Source organism: Chaetura pelagica, unplaced genomic scaffold, assembly GCF_000747805.2.
Source record: "Chaetura pelagica isolate M959 unplaced genomic scaffold, ChaPel_1.0 scaffold176, whole genome shotgun sequence".
In the NCBI taxonomy this organism is placed as follows: domain Eukaryota; kingdom Metazoa; phylum Chordata; class Aves; order Apodiformes; family Apodidae; genus Chaetura; species Chaetura pelagica.
In genome coordinates this window covers 2,033,353-2,050,768 of record NW_009953484.1, presented here as the reverse complement: position 1 = coordinate 2,050,768, position 17,416 = coordinate 2,033,353, and the positions used below count along the sequence as shown (strand labels likewise).

General features: G+C 42.1%; 1 protein-coding gene across 1 annotated transcript in view; it reads left to right on the top strand.

The window, feature by feature from the left end:
- The window catches only part of ANXA5 (annexin A5), a 44,933-nt gene that overhangs the window by 13,587 nt on the left and 13,930 nt on the right, over positions 1–17,416 (top strand). Inside the window, exons 4-5 of the mRNA XM_009998579.1 lie at positions 15,922–16,006; positions 17,096–17,190. Of these exons, the coding sequence (XP_009996881.1) occupies positions 15,922–16,006; positions 17,096–17,190 (180 nt within the window). The remainder of the gene's footprint in view (positions 1–15,921; positions 16,007–17,095; positions 17,191–17,416) is intronic.

The following is a 17,416-nucleotide window of genomic DNA, read 5'->3' as shown; positions in this document are numbered from 1 at the left end:
ATGACTACATGTACAAATTTATCGTGAGTCTGTTATATTTGCTGCTTGTTTTGCTAATACTTGGACTCGTTTAATTGTATTACCACTTGGAAATCTTAGCTTTTCTTAAAAGACTTAAAAAGCCAGCCCACCCCCACCCACCCCTACTATCCAGCATTTATTGCTTTAGAGAAAGGGATTGATTATATGATCCAGAGAGAATTAAGATAGAAATGCATACTACACTACTTGAAACCTAATCCCATTTTTGAACAGTAGGACCAGTGACCCATGGAGAAAAAAATGCTTGTGCCTCACAATGAGCAAGGTGGGAACCATGAGCAGGAGGATGCTAAGAAATGCTATTTAAAAGTGTATTTGATTTTTTTCTTGAGGTGAGGGTTGGGGTTTGAACTGCAGCAGGCCCTTCAAGCTTGTGTGAGAGCAAGCGAGAGAAGGTTTATGGAATTTTGTCTAATATAGGACTACAGCAAACATCTCCTGTTTGAGTGTCACGTATAAACATTTGAGTGACTTGCTCATCTTTAAAAGTTTTTAAATTAAGTAAAGAAATAGAGCATTTTTAAGCTAGAGTGTCTGGGCACAGTTTTACAATGATCTACCAGGAAAAATGAAAACATACTTTAGTTATGTGCTGACAGTTTATGTAGGTTTGTCCTAGCTCAAGTGTCAAAAGAAAACAGGAAAGAGGCTTTAGAAGTCTTGAGCTAAGTGCTAAAAATATTTTTTTCTGTTTGCAGGAGCACTGAACATCCAATGGCAAGGGAATATATGAGAAGTTATGGAGAGAAAGAATGGAAGTAAGTCCAGTTCAAATTTTTAAAGCTCTGTAAGACACTAGCACCTCCTCATAAAACTGTTGGGTTATCTGGGTAGTGCTGTAGGCTGTGCACAGTCTGAAATCAAAGTGTTCTGTTATTCGGGGTTTTGATGAATAGTGACTTGGAAGATTGAGATTGCTGAATGGAAAGGACCTCTGGAGATAATCTAGTCCAACCCCCCTACTAGAGCAGGTTCACCAAGAGCAGGTTGCACAGGATTGAGCCCAGGTGGATTTTTAATATCTCCAGGGAAGGAGATGCCACAGTCTCTCTGGGGAGCCTGTTCCAGTGCTTGTCACCATCAAAGTAAATAAGTTTTTCCTCATGTTCAGATGCAACTCCCTGTGTTTGTGTACATTGCTGCTTGTCCTGTTTTTGGGGACCACTGAAAAGAGTCTGGCCCCATCCTCCTGACACCCACCTTTAAGTTTTTATAAGCACTGATAAGGTCTCCTCTCAGTCTTCTCTCCTCCAGGATAAACAGACCCAGATGTCTCAGGCTTTCCTCATAAGGGAGATGCTCCAGCCCCCTCGTCATCTTTGTTGCCTTCCACTGGACTCTTCCCAGTAGTTCCTTGTCTTTCTTGAACTGAGGAGCCCAGAAGTGGACATAGTATTCCAGATGTGGCCTCACTAGGGCAGAACAGAGGAGGAGGATGACCTCCCTTGATTTGCTGGCCACACACTTTTTAACCCCAGGTTGCCATTGGCCTTGGACACAAGGATACATTGCTGGCTCATGGTTAACTTGCCCAGGATTCCCAGGTCCTTCTCCTCAGACCTGCCTTCCAGCAGGTCATCCCCTAACCTGTTCTGGTGCCTGGGGTTATTCCTCCCCAGGTGCAGGACCCTACAGGTGCAGGCCTTTGTTGCCTTCTGTGTCTGGGTTCTGCTGTGCCCAGCTCTCCAACCTGTCTAAGTCATGCTGAATGGCAGCACAGCCCTCTGGTCTATCAGCCACTGCCCACAGTTTTGTATCATCAGCAGACTTGCTGAGATCAACATGTTTTAAAAACTTAATGAAAAACCAAAGAGATAAGAAGCTGATGAAGGCTTTTTTTTGTTTCTGCCTCCAGACTTATTTCTTCGTAATCAAACTAAGATTTTGTGGGCCTGATTCTGCTCTTACTTATGGGAGTAGAGGCTGGTGCTCTTTCAGGTGAGAACAGCCTTGCGGAGTATAGACATAGGAGAGTGCTTCTTATCCTGACACCTTTAGAATAATTTATGGGTTCTTTTCTTCATCAGTGAACACGTAAACCAAGGAGGCAGTTTTCAGTGACACCAATGCCCTTTGTCAGAGCAGAGAGAAAGAACAGAGCAGTGCAAAGTCAGTAGCTTGTGGCTTGAAACCTGGTTTCAGTTACCAGTGACCAGCAGTGACCTCAAGGAAACCACTGAGCCTTAGCTGACCTTTATTCTCCATTTGAAAATGCAGGTAATAGTGTTCCTGTATCTCAAGACTCTTGTGGGGATGCTAATGGTAGGTCCCTTGAAGTGAAAGAGGTCCTGTTACAGGATCTCAGTTAAAAGTATTTGGGAATAATAAATGCGAAGGCCAAACTTGTTTGGTGACATTATGCCAGTTAGTTTTAGCTAAATTTATTCTTATTGCTCTTTGCCGTGGAGAGGGAAAAAAGCACTCATGGATTATTTTTGTCTTCCCTCAGATTTTTCACATTTCCATTAAGCTAATGGAACTTAATTATTTTCCTTTCTGCTTCTCTTCCCTAAGTAGAACTAATGGCCTAACTGGTTAAGGGAAATATCTTTCTCAGCTTGCACCTCTTGATAGTTACTTAGTGCCATCTCAAAGATTTGCAATGGCTCTTAAATTCTTCACACAGTGCTTTGAATTCTTGAATGTAGGATGAAACAAGTGTTCTGTGTTACTACTGGGCTGTCCCCTCACACACCATCACTGTGGGGAAGTGTGTAGAGCACAAAGCCTAAGCAATCTGCTCAAGATTAATTGTACAGAACAGCTGGAAGTATAGAAATGTAACCTAAGCACCTGGCTCCTTTTTTCTCCCTTTGCCCCAGAGGTTATAGCACTAGTCATCAGAGATGGAAATTCTTTTTCTCAGGAAGAATTAAGCAGCCTGGAGATCAAGCCCTGCCTCAGTGTAGTGCTGTGGAGCTGCTCTAGTAATCAAGATTAGCATCCAGAGCCTGAGACAAGTACTGGAATCTATCTCAAGTGATTTATCTTTGCTTGAACTGAGGTTATTGCATTGATGACATCCTTGTGATGTGTCTTACTCAAAACACACTCTAGTAGAAACCTGCACCTCCTGTGACTAAAATAAAATATTTTTCCAGTAAGATGAATGCAGCTGCCTGATGCTGCAACTGGTATGAACACTCCTAGCTCCTCTTAACCTTTTCACATTGTACTGGTGTCCCAAGAGACATCAAGAATCTGACAGCACTGCTCTCTAATGGCTTGTGGATTAGAAATTATGAATCACTTACAGGAAATTGTGTTTGTGGGAATATAAACCAATATTTAGTCTCTAAGGCGAGCCTCAAAGTGCTTTAAAAAAATAAAAATATTCTTCTACTTTGTGCCCTTAGCCTGTCCTTCAGCAGCCCCCTGATGCTGGCACATGCAGCATGGAAAAAAAAAGTATCAACTCTCTACCAGTATTAAAATCTGAACCTTTTACCCTGCCTGTAAACAAGTCCCGCCCTCCTCTCTTCTCCCTTATTTAAAATAGCATTACTGCTTAGTGTTCACCTCGTACCTCCCAGCCAAGGTGTGGGAGTGCAGCTCTTTATTTGTGCTAATGGCTGAACAACTGTCCTTGTGAAAGAGCGGAGGGAAACCAGGCACTGGGAACCTGCCATCCACTGGCGCCCACTCTGAAACAGAACCAATTGCTTCTCTGTCAGTATTAGTCAAAGCATGAACTTGAAATTGCTTGGGGTTTTTTTTTTCCCCTCCCTTGCTTTTGCTTTTGAGTTGTGGTTCATCAAGCAGTTTTGACTGCTTCACTTCCAGAGAGACATTAAAGTGTGGAAAAGCATTTAAGATTGATCTTCAGTTATCATTTCATAAGAAAACATTCTGCTCCATGAAATTTCCCAAGCCTGAAAATCTCCCTTGGTAAGCCAATTGCACTTCAGTTCCTCTTCAGTAGGCTTTTAAAATATTTTGCAATGGGATTTTTTTTTTGTTAAGATAACTAACTGTCCTTGGCCTTTCTATATCATGAAAAGGGCTCAAATGTGATTTACTGTGCTCTAACTCTGTGGGAGAAATGGAAGGGATTTTCCCTTTTCAGCAGCCATCGGATACATAGCAGAAGCAAATTTCCCTTTAATATGGGCCTTGCTCTTTTTCTCTTCTGAGATGCACTTAAAGGTAACTATGCAGTGTCATATAATAGCTCAGAAATATTATTGGTAGCAAAATGATGTATGGTTCTTTGGGCCAAGAGATAAGGACACCCACTGGAAGACTCTCGTCATACAGCATATCATCCATCTTTTTTTTTTCTTTTTTCTTTTTTTTTTTTTTTAATTGAAGTTATTGTTCTTTCTGTGATCTAGCAACCTGGTCTTAGCAGCAACTGCAAGAGGATGTGCTTTTGAAATGAACTGCTTTTGTGCTAACTTTTCATTCTCTAACACTTCTATGTTGTTTCTGGAAAAACATGCAGATGCATTTTAGTGCTACAATCAGACTTCAGAAACATGAGGGGTATTTTCAGCCCATTATGAGGAACCCCACACTGAGTTGATTATTTCACATGCCTGCTGATTATTGTGTGCAATCTTTGCCTCCCTCCTACAACTAAAATGACTCTGTGTAACTGGTGGGGTGGCAATTTTGGACTTGTGGTCAGTGCTCAAGGAAAAACTGCTTGTGTATTGATATTAAACAAATATGCCAAGACCTACTGAATTTCATACAGAAGTGAGGTTTACTGAGATGACTCTTCTTTGGGTAGCATTTGACTGATATAATGTGCAGTCCTGCCTGCTGGTTCTTGAACATAGGCAAGAGGTGCAGGTTATACTGAGGCTTGGGAATTTTTTATTATTTTTTTTTTAAGGAAAAGAATATATAGAGCAATAACTTTGAAGAACAAAAGGTGGCTTTTGGAGCCCTTATTTGAGAAGCAACATAACTTTTGTTGTCCCAAAAGTAGAGAAGTGTTTGACAAATGAAGATGGGTCACCATTATAGTCTTCCTTTCTTGTCTCCTGTCAGCTCATCTTCAGGAAGATGCTGTAAAGACAAATAACTTCTATTTAAAAAAATATAAATAAAAAGGTGGATGGTTTGCTAGCCACATGTCTCCCAGGTCCTCACCTCATTGGGAGGAACAGAAACACACAGTGAGCAGGCCCTGATGTGGATTAATCCAGATTCTTCTTCTGTCATGATGCAACTTTGGTTTACTGTGTAGCTTTTAAAATCCCTTTTCAAGAGTTTAGGGAAGTGGTAAACTGTGACACATTGGCACTGGAGACAATGTATCTCCAGAGCAAAAAAACTGATCCTAGAGCATAACCCGGAATGGATGCAATCCCATTGTTGCCTCCCAAGGAAGTGCAAGGTCGCTACTGTGATCTGTGCTTCTGAGGCTTCTTTGGCTTTCTGGATGCTGAACGTCTCCTGATTGCTTAATCAAGGCACATTCAACCTCAGTGATATTTCAGCATTTTGTTTTCCTTTGAAAGCATGGCTTTGAGTCCAACTCCAGATAAGACCTGTGCCTTGAAGTGGATTGGGAAGCAGCAGGGGCCCTGCTTGCCAGTTGCAGTGTGTCAGAGCTAAACACATTGTTAAGGCACTGACAGGCAGTTTCTCATCCTGTTTTTTTGCTTTTTATTGTTCCAGGTGTTTACAGCTCTGTGTTATGGCAGGACTGGAAGGGCACTGTGCCAGCAGCAGGACTGGGAAGCAGACTGTTACATCCTGGTATGATGCTGCTAGTGTTGGAAGATGCAAAGAGCAGGGAGGGGCTTGGAAGGGGGGGAAAACTGCTTTCATATGGATTTTTTTCTGGTGTGGAATTTTTTGAAAATTTGGCTTCATTAAAAAAAAAATAAATAAAAAAATAGTTACACTAAATCTAGAAGGCTTGTTTGTGGCTTATGGGTGAACACCTGAATCCTAGAGCTGCTGTCAGGTTAAATACTTTGGTGACCATAAGTCTTGCACCTGGTGCTTACGAGTCGCCATCATGTTCTTGAAGACATGTTCATGTCTTCAGGTTCATTCTGGATTTGGTGGTGTAGCTATTCCTGCCTCTTCTCTTTGCATTCAAATTGATGCAAAGACTGAAATTCTGTCATGATCAGGAGACTTTACTGTTAATTTTTTTTCAAACCTCTGCTCTTACCAAATGGACTGGCAGCAAGTCTTTAATGTTGTTTTACTCAAACATTTCCCTCTGCCCCCCAGGCCTCCTTGCTTCATGAAGTTATGCAAATATTTACTTGCTTAAACAAATATTGACGACATTTTAGATTGATTAGAGTAGGTTTTTACTCCTAACTTTATCTATTGGCAAGAATATATACTTTTCCTACTGTTGTTGTTCATCCTGGACTGTCTACTTCAGACCTCCTCCAGAGCAGGAAAATATTCTGTGTCCTCACAGGCAAGCTTCTTTTCTCTGTCCTTCATGGATTTGAAATCCAGAGTTTACCTTTGGTTGGCAAAACATTACCTCATGTTTGGTTGTTTGTCTGTGCACATAGATTGAAATAAGAAGCTACTGTGTCTAAGTTGCTTAAAGGCAGAAGAGAGGAAAAACATTTCAAATACCTTGAAATTAAAGGAGGTAGATTTCCCCCATGAGAAATGAGAAGCAAAGTGTACACAGAGACACTTAGTGCAGAACAAAAGGCATGTGCTAATTTGATTCCGAATCTACAACCTCCAACACAAAGTTTAAAGGGAAAAATGGAATAAAAGGTACTGTTTGGTAATTTTGTTAAGTTTGAAAGTAAGGATACTAAATAAGGCATAGGAAACAAAAATCCTGTAATGCAGAAAAATCCATCCTCACAAATCAGAAGGTATGAGGTGGGGAGGAAACATGCTTTTCACTCCCACCTCTTGATGTGCAGTGATATACAGGACACACCTGCAACATCCTCAATAAGCCAGCAGATACTGTACATCTCATCACCTGGTTTAAGCTGCCCTTGGCATTACAGGAAGCCAAAGCTGGTGTTGTGGTACTGGGAGCCAGCAGGGGCTTCTTGCTGCAGTGGGGGGAGGAGAGGGAGGGCTGCTCCTTCTGAGGCAGCACAGCTGCATTCCAGGTGATCAGGTGATAAACTACTAAACATTTATTAGATAAATATAAACCTTTTTCCAAATTATTCGGGGGGTTGTGCTATGCGTGAAGGCTGATACATTTCTATCAGTAAAGGTTAATGTTTCGATCTTTGTTTGCTGTGGTAGAGAAATTCTATTAACATATTTTAGTGATGAGGCCTACAGCTTTATTAGTTTATAGGCATGTTAATCATTCTCATGGTACTGACAGAGCCTTTTAACATCCATGTTACACAGTAAGTTGAAAAACTTGAAACATGACTGCAGCTTGGCTTGTGTCTGCTCCAGATATAGTGGTTAAGGAGAAAAAGGCTTTTGCAGAAAGAGGTGGCTGTGTGTAAGCAAGGTTGTGCTTAAACTAAAATAAACCTGTTTGAATGGCAGCCACTATTTAAAAAAAAAACATCTCATAACCCATAATATTTTCTTAAATGTTTTTATTCTGCATCTAATCTACATTCTAATCCATATGTGCATTTCAAGATGCACATATTATTTTGTGTATTATGAGCAACTCACTATTTCCTCTGTACATCTCTGAGCATGTGCAGAATGTCACTTCAGTGGATTAGATTAAAGTTGGACTTCCGTAAGTAAATCAGGCCATCTTAGCAAACTGTGTGATCCTTGGTCCTCCAAAGGAAGCCAGCTGGGTGGGTCTTCTGTTTTTGCTGAACTATATGTGCACTTCTGAGGTGACAAGAAATATCGGACAAAATATTTAAATTTACATCAGGATCTGCAGTTCTGTTGGTGTTTTCTGGAGTAAAAACAACTTGCTTTAAGACAGAAGTGACCATTACATATTAAAATGCTCACATAGTGAGATTGTTCATGTCTTATTTTGGCAAATACACTGAATTCCATTTGTGTTGCAGTCTCTTCCTTCTTTCATCTAACACAGCTGGACTGCATTTGTATGAGTGACAAGAGCAAGTCTTCAGTGTTAGATGAAAATGCTTGTTGAATAGCTATGCAGGCTGCATCCTTGTTGCTTTCCCAAACTGGATATATCTTCTCTATATACCTGGGTCAGTGAAAAGGTCCTGCTGCTGGATGTTGAGGAGTGTCACCATCCAAAATGCTTACTGTAGTTATAGTCCAAAACTACAGTCCTTAAGTTCTGTTCCAACATGATGCTTGTTTTGCTAACCTAGCCTACTTGGAAGCTAACCTAGGTCAGCCTACTTTAAAATTCAGTATAGGCTTGCCCTTTGGTGGTGGGATACGATCCTCTTCAGATTAATGGAAACTGGTTTTTATACAGATTTCATCAGGAGCACCTACCTGCAAATGTAATTTTTCTTTGAAAAAGTTTATTATCGCTAACAAGCAAAGCGCTAATTGTACCCTTCCATGGCATAACAGAGACGGAGGAGAAAGCAATCCTCGGAAGGGAAAGGGCCCCAGGGAAGCGAAGCGGCTGCGGGAAGGCGTTCTCGCTGCTGCTTCCGAGTTTGCCCCCTTTGCTTGTAGGGACCAGCCGCGCTCAGATGCGCAGGGTGCCCCTTCCGTGGCCAGCGAGGAGGAGCTGGGCCCTAGTGCCTGAGGGCTGGCGAAGTGCGCTCCAAAGCCCCGGGGCCCGGCGGGGTGAAACCTCCGCCCGCCCGGCCCCCAGGCAGCCCGCCCGGGGTGGGGCTTGGCCCGGCCCCCGGGTGAGTCACTAGCGGTGTGGCCTCCGCCCTCCTGCCTTCCTCAGTGCTCGGGGTGGCTCTGGGCGGCGGCAGCTCCGCGGACCGGCTGGCGGTGAGGGGCGGCGCGGCGGGAGCTCACTCCGCATCTCTCTTTGCAGACGGGCTCCCCAGCGGGCTCCCCCTGCGCGGCCGCCGCCCGCCCGGGAACATCCTCCTCTCGTCTGTTTCCTCAGCCGTTTGTTTTCCGTCTGCGCTGCATCAGCCCATCCCCAAGCCAGGGGAGGTGGGAAGGGGACGGGGAAAGAGGCGAGTCATGTGAGGGGCTGCGTCAGGCACAACTTTTCTTTTTCTTTTTTTTTTTTCCTGAGAGTTTCCACTAATTCGGCCAAGTTTGCGGTACCGGGTGTTTATATAATGCTTGGGTGGAGGCTCCTTCCACTGGAGAGTGAAAAAATAAAATTGCCGCCGTGGCTGTGCCCTATGGAGGCTCGGGCTCGGTTCTGGCGTCTCCAGCTTTCCAGAACTTAATGTTTCTGGAAACTTTTCAGCTGTGGTGTAGTAGTGCTTCGTCTGATGGCTTTTTTCCCTTGCAGTGCTGGCGTCGCTGGTGTGAGGTTTAAGGCTGGATGAGGGCTTAGGGAAACGGGGCGGATCCCGGTGTGCGTAGCTGCATGGAATGCGTATGCCCTGGAAAGCATACGGGAGAGTTTAAGGTCATATTGCTGGGATTTGTACTGCTGTAGTAAGTGAAAGCCATCGGGTTGTATGAGTGCCTTCACAAAGGTGAGGGTAATTGCTCAGGAATGTAGTACTAGTGCCATTATTTTAACTAAATTAGTGGAACGATTAGTGATGTGTTAACACTCCTGAGAATATTTACTTATATCCTGTCTGGGTTAGTTTTAAAAGAAAGACTACTTCACTTTAAAAATACTTTTCCTATTTGTTTTGTTTTATTTTAAGGGACTAAGGGGAAATTTTCTTTAAAAATGAAGTTGGATTTGTAGAATGCACCTTAGGAAAACAGGGACCCCTACCCATGCGAGTGCAGGGCGTCTTACAAGACAGATTTACAAGGACAGCCTTTTATTGTGGGATGTGTAGCATTGATTATAGGCTTGAAGGTAACATCTTTTTAGTAGAAGCACGGACATTTGTGATTCTTTTCTCTGTTCCACAGAGACACAAACTTTAGTTCCTGATCTTTTTAAACAGAATATTTTATTCTTCGCTACTACAAAACCAATTACTCCTTTCTTTATGTAGTAGAATTTTCTACTGCCTGAGGGCTGGGTTACTAACTGTGTTGGATGGTGGTACGCTGGAGTTCTTGGAATGTTGAGGTCTTGCACTAGGTAGGTCCTGTCCTCCAATTTCTGCATTCAGAGGACTGCTTTCCACTTCATTAGTGTTCTTTTTCTTTGCCTGCGTGCTTTTGTAGCCTTAGACGACTGGCAGCGTTAAAATTTTGTAGCCTGTAGTTTTATAAAAATAAACAAGTTGAAAAGTAAGCTCTGTTTCTCATATCATGACAAGTGTCTGTTCTAAATTTTGTTGCACTGTGAAGTACTGGTAAGAAATGAAGATGCCTGTCAATTGTGAAATGTGCCAATTGAGTAGTAATTTATATGTACCACTGGAGGTTCAGAGTTCACAAAGGCTGCACAGCACAGTGTACAGAAGTCAAATTTAGTCTGCATACATGACTGAAGAATAAAACCTTTGAAGAAGGAAAGTTATCTTTGGAATCTTGACCACTTGCACAATTCTTGCAAGTTTTGGGAAGATTCCCCCCCCACAAAGACCTGAGGGATTTTGTGTCTTCCCTGTCCAGGACAAGAAGGTTCATTCATTTTGTGGGAAAACTACAGCTTGCCATGTTGTGCTGGGCAGACTGGTCTCTCCATGCCTGTGTTGATCTGCTTTATTTGGAGGACCACTGCTGTCCTAACAGGCCTTTTCTCACACATCTGTGTGTAGTGGTCTTTGTTAATGCATAGGTGCATCTGGTACAATCTCTTCCTGCTCGATGAACAAGCTGCCTTGGAAATGCTGCCCTGTGCTTGCTAATTCAGAAAGCTGGGGAGAAAATAGCACTTTCTGCAGGCATGCTGTGTACTAATCCTGTCCTGCTACATTTGTCCAGGAATGTTGAGTTTGAGAGTATTTTGTGTATCTATTTGTAAACTCCCAGGAAATGAGAGCTTGCTGCTGGTGAAGGTGTGGCTGCTCTTGGCTATATCTGGAGTTCCTGTTCTGCCAATGTGTGTGTGTGTGACTTGGAGCACAGCAGTAGTAACGCCAACTCCAGTGGCGCTTCTCGGGCTTACGTCTCACATTCCAAAGTACAGTGTTTTTTGACAATCAGGCCCTAAGAAGCTCTTTGAGGTTACTTTTAGGGTTTTTGCAAAGGTCTCTACGTTGGTTCCTATGTTGCTATCGCTCTTTTCCCTCTTTCCCATCCCTCTTTTCCACCCGTCCCCCCCTCTCCATGTCTCTGCTGTCCCCATAGTGCACTGACTCAGAGTTCAACACAGATGTTGTGTAATGCCATTTTTTGCCAGGAGTTTAAATTCAGTGGGGCAGATGTGAATATAGTCTGCTGACCAGGGTTTACTCCTTCCATTTAAGTGGACAATCTGAAGCATTACTAAATGTAGAGAGGCAGCTTTATAGCTGTGCATTTGCATCAGTTCTGTACCTGTATTCATCCACTCACAATGTAATTTGCATCCTACTGCACTTGAAATTTTGGGAAGGATGTCATGATAAACTGTATTTTTCCTACATGATCATTTTAAAGCACAAGTTGAACTGAGGTTGGTATGGTCTTCAGTGGCTGGCAAAGGCTTTCAGTTTACTGGTGAACATGGTGTTATGCCATCTCTGCAACATGGCTGTTCCTGTGTAAGAAATCTTAAGGCAGTCTTTCATTTATTCCAGCACGTGACCTTCTGGGCTCTCTTCTGTCTTCTGAAAATAGCATTGCTTCTCTGTTTGCCAGCCTGTGTGCTGGAAAGCATCCTCCATTTCCTTTCTTAACACTCCACAGTTTACCTGTGCCACCTTTTAAATAGATGCGTGCTTTAAAAAAAGTCACATACCGTATTTTCTGTACTAGACACCAGGCCTTCCAAATGGCAAATTGGTGAGATGCGACTTTGATTGCTGCAGAGCAGCATTGTGAAAGGGGGAACCTCTTAATCTATGGGAAATCTGACTGTTAAGAACTTAAAAGTGAGTACAGAGTGAAGGTAGCCAGGAAGAAATCTGAATAAGTTCAAGTATGGTCTTTTGTTTACTGATAATGAATGCTTTGTATTAACAGTGGCTAAACATGGAATCTTGTGGGTGGGAATTTTTTTGTCTGCTTGGTGGGAAAAATTAAAAGGAACCTTGTTAAGTGGCTATTGTTGATCTTATGGATAATGCTGTTGCCAGGATATGTGACCATATGACATCCAATTATGAAGCCAGGTTGTCTCTTGGGTGAAATTAACATAGCTCTGAGGTACTTGTTAGAAACAGCTCTCCTGATGGAGATCCTGTTGCCTTCTTCTGCAGACTTTTGCTAGAGCATAACACACACAACAGAGAATGTGAATTCCCTCATTTGGAAGGGCATAAATTCTATAGCAAAATAATCTCTTGCTTTGGTGTAGTTTTTTGGGTTTTGTTTGTGTTTGTTTTTTTTCCTTTGCCTTTCCCCTTTATGCTGATTTTGTGTGTCTAGGGGTGTTTTTGGTTTCATTGGTAGATGTCTGGAGAAAATGGAAGCTGCTGTTTATTTCTAGTGTACAATCACAAGTTGTGTGTGTGCTGCATGTGACTGCTAAACAAGTTAATGTATTGGGAAATAAAGAAAGGAAAGATTATGAGTAGATTTGGCTGTTACAATCTTGGGTTGTGGTCTTGCATGTTGCGCTTCTCTTTCTTTTACTGCCCAGTGTAGGGTGTTGCCATTTCATAAGGGATCTCTCCTGATTACAGAAGGATTTATGTCAAAGACTGTGTTCTCCTTTTTATTGATGTGCTTCAAGTTCTACTCGGTGGGAAACTTACTAACCAAAATAAAAATGACCTGTGAGGCTGTACTGTCATTGTGTATCAGTTTGCATAAATGATGAGAAGCATTTTTTGAGACACTAAAAATAAGATAATTTATTTACCTCTTTGCAAAGTTATGAAGTTAATAAATAAGTGTTTAACAGTTGTCAGTAGCATGTTTTTGATACTAGGTCAGGATGGCATAACAGCTGTCGTGCTGTGATCCATCTGCACGAACCAGTTTGTTTTGGTAAAGTTTAAACTCTAGTATTGAAACTGTAGCTGAATTGTTTGATGAATGGGTGTCTGGCTTTTGTCAAACTCTTTTGAATGGATCTATTATTTTGTTAGGAATGTTGGGTTCACAGCTCCTATTTCGGAGTCTCTGACTGAAAGCTGACTTCAGTGGTTCAGACAGCGAGTGGGCTGAAGAGGTTCTTGCCCTCTTTTTGGCCAAAAGGTGCCATTTTGGGAAGGAAGAGGTAGCTCTTCCCTCCATGGACTGAGTTTGTTAGTGATAGCTTTTTGCTGTTGTCAGTTTTCCAAATGAGAAACAGGGATTGGAATAACTGGACAGTGGGGTGTTTTTTAAATGGATTTGTGATTGTTAAATGCGGTGTACCTGGGTATTTCCTGCCATGCCCCCACTGCTAGGCTACACTGCAGTGCTCTAAAAAGCTATTCTGATGTGAGAGTTAGGGGTGGCTTGACACTTCCACAGTGGTGGGCCAATTTGTGTCAGTGTCACATCTGTCCAGAGGTGGCTTCTGAAGGCAGTTAGGCTGTAGGTGGGACTTGGCCCTGCAGTGATGTATCCAAGCTTGTCTTGTTCTAACAGCTCCTCCGGTGGTTGTCCTCTTTGTGCACCAACATGTAGTACAGGAGCAGCAGATGTAGCTGGACATTCTGCCATCATAGGGGCTTTGTGGTACCCAGGTGGATATGGGTTTTTATTATACTGGATGGCAGAACTGCAGCAGTTGCTGCAGTTAGGTTTGCAAGCTAAAGTGCTGATTGAGGGTGATTGTAGCTGGTAGGTGACCAAAATGTGGTAAACCCTGTGCATCAGAAGGGAATGCCTGGAATGCAAATAGTGCCCAGATATCAAGAAAACTTTCAGACCAGAGCTATGCCAGAAGAATTTCAGCTTGTTCATCAAGCTTAGTGTATGTTGAAGTTTTCCACACTGTGCTTTAAGAAAGAGAGTTATGGAAGGATTCTTTTTAGCTGACAAAAATGAGAAGGATGATGCAGAGAGAGATTTAATCTAGCATTTAGTGTTCACATCTGTGTTGTCTAAAACAGCCACACAGGAATGTCTGGCTGTTGTCACAGGACTTTGGAATTGTGAAGGGGAATTCCACTTGCTTATAAGAAGATAAGCAAAGAAGAACTTTAACTTAAAGATCAATAACTGTTTCCTCTGAGGGCTGTTGAGTTAGTTGAATCCAAAGGAGAATTGTGGTAGATCAATAAAATTAGTTATGTTAAGATGATACGAAGTATAACAGCAGGAAATACAATTTTAAATAACCCTGTGCTGGCTGGTGTGGTAATAAGGGAGGAGGAGGAAAATGGAGGCTTTTCAGTCTCTACTCTTTTACCAAATTGAAGTCAATTTATTAAATTGAGTCAAAAATCCTTGAGGTTTTTTTCATGATAGCCCTTGGAATTAGCTAGGAAAATGACAATAAATACATATTGCTGTACCTAAATTTGAAGTACTGCCTAAAAACTTGATTGTAATGGGAAAAGCAGAATGCTTTGGGGGAATTGTCATGCCTCTGAGGTACGTGGGACATTCTAAAACGTCTACCAGAAAGAAATTTGTGGTTGCTATTAAACACAATGATACTTTGTATTCTGATTCGTTGAAATACAGTGCAGGTAAACTTCACTCATTGCTGCCTCTGCAGGGAGTCCCTGGTAGCAGTAAACCACAGGTGGCCTGGGAGTCAGAAGTTTCTGGTTAGAGTTCTCCAGCTCTTTTCTCTCAGTGCTCTTCTGGCTGACCTATCTTGGATGAGTTATTGACTTGCAACCAAAGCACTGTGTGGCTGAAATGGCTAAATTGAGGGAGAGGCTGTATCACGGAAGCCAGATGGCTGTGCTGCCTCTCACATAATCTGGTGCCAGTCTCAGAAGGTGTCTTGGCACTTCTTTCATGCCCTATCTTGAGAGGAAGAATGCCCTGCTTGCGCTGTTTACTACTTTTGAGCAACGATGATTACAAGCAATTTCCCTTCTTCAGCTGTTAGGAAAACCTCCCTGTTGCCAAAACCTAGCTGTTGCCCCTTTTGGCCATTGCTTGAGTTTTAGTGTTTGTAAATTAGCTGCTGTGCTGTACACATATAGGTTCTTGAACTGCCATGTTTAATTAAATTATGACTTCTCTGTAAGGTGATCAATGTCCTTTTGTGTTTAACTCAAAGAGAAAGTCCCTAAAAAGCCATGTTCCATGGAAACCTAGTGGAATTATTTTTGTTTGGACAGGCTGATCTTTTTTCCTTATGTTTGAACTGTTATTTCTTTTTAGCTGTAAACTACTATGAGAAATGTAGCTGAATCACTTGAGTAAAAAGTTGCTTATGCCAAGAGAAACATAGTGAAAAATTGAAAGGCACTGCAGAGTTCAGTAGGTCTCTTTTGCAACGTGATGGAAAATATCAGTGTGATACTGGTGGGGAGCTCCAGCAGTTTTTTTTGGGAGAGAAGAAGCTCGTATTTCTGAAAGCGTCTTGGATCTTTGTGCAGCTTTTCTAGCACACATGATTTGTGCAATTAATTTTCCAAATTACTTTAACAAATTATAAATTTGTAGTAATTTTCCTGCATTCAGGCTCCAGTGTTGTAAGTAGTAATCTTGCAAACTCATTATGTAAATATACTTGAACTTAGCAGGTATACTGCTGAGTAAAACCACAGTGGTACCTTTTAAGTGAGAGCTGTGTTTAAATACCCAGGGACTGCTATTTAGTCAGACAATTGCAAGAAAAATGCTATCATCCTTTGGATTATGGATTAAAATTTAGTGTGGGCTCTTGTATGAAGAACTGAAAGATGCTATTTTCTATTTTATGGATTTTTGCCTTTCCTCCTTCCCTTCCCCCCCCAGTCCACAAGAGGCACTGTGACCGCCTTCTCTCCTTTTGATGCCAGAGCTGATGCAGAAGCTCTTCGTAAGGCCATGAAGGGAATGGGTAAGAATAATTTATTTTATAAAGAGTAAAGGGCTCATACTCCTTTGAAAAAATCTTTTCTGAATTTATTTTTATATTAGCACATAAGGGTAGGGCATGCATTTACATGCCATGGAATGACAACCCCAGGACTGCAGGAGTCTGGGTGTGTCCTAGTTTTGACTGTGCTGCTATCAAGGATGTTTATTTTTAGGTTACCATAAGGGGAAAAAAAATGGTGATTTACACCTTCCCTATTGAAAACTGATACTTCACAGCATTGTCTGCTCACAGAGTTTTGCTGCACAGTAAGCTGGGCTGTGGATTTACAGGCAAAAACTTGGGAGAGTTATGACAGTAAACTAAGAGCTCTGTGCTTGGAAAACGTGTGACAGCCCCCTTGGCCTGGAGCTGTGTAAGCACAGTATGGTTACTGTGAACAAAGAATACAAGCACACAGCATGAATGTAGACTAACAAATGATCTGTAAAGTCATACTGTAGCTTTCTGCCTCCAAACTTCCACATGAGAACAAATCCTAATTAGCTTTGTTCTTTGAAGCCACCTGCAGGAGGAAGAAAAAGGAGGGGAAAAAAGGTAAATGTGATACACCTCAGCTCATTGACAAATTCAGTGGGGCTAGTGTGAGGCTGTGCTGTGAGGGCTACCTTACAAACTATGGTATATAGAATGGATAAAAGTTCTGCACTTCAATACTCTGGGTGTTTGGGTTTACTGGACTGAGTTGCTGTGTGTCACCAGATTGTTCTAAAGTAAATCCCTTGGTGACCCCAAAAGCAAGACTCCTCTGTAGAATACAGGCTGTGACTAAGTGTTGTAGCTGTTGCCTGGGGTGCTGGGAGTGATGTCTGAAACAGAGCAGTGATGGAGAACAAACAACATGTAGGTCCTCCAGTCATATATTTGCCACAGCAAAACACCAAACCTGGTGGCTCAGCTTGGGGTATGGTAACATTTGTTATTTAAATACTTCTGCTGTTTGTCAGCAGGCTGTTATTTTCAAAGCATCTTTTATTGCCTTTTGAGTTTGTGCCACTGCTGTTTGTTTTGTAGGGTGTGTTTGTAACTCTTTGTTCTTTCTAACTTCAGGGACTGATGAAGAAACTATTCTGAAGATCCTTACCAGCAGAAACAATACTCAGCGTCAAGAAATTGCATCTGCCTTTAAAACCTTATTTGGCAGGGTGAGGAGAAGAAAAATACCTCTAGAAATGTGCTGAATGTGGCTTTTGATGGTTACTTAGAACTGTGGGGTGCATTTATCACATTCCCTGTAAAAGGTTCCTTTGAAGGAAATCTAGTTTTGCTTTTGTCTCCCTCTGTCTCTCACCTTGCCATATCCTGAATTGTTGGCTAAGTTAGAATATTGCTTTTAGGTTAGCACAAGGAAGTTCCTTTCTCTGTGTGTTG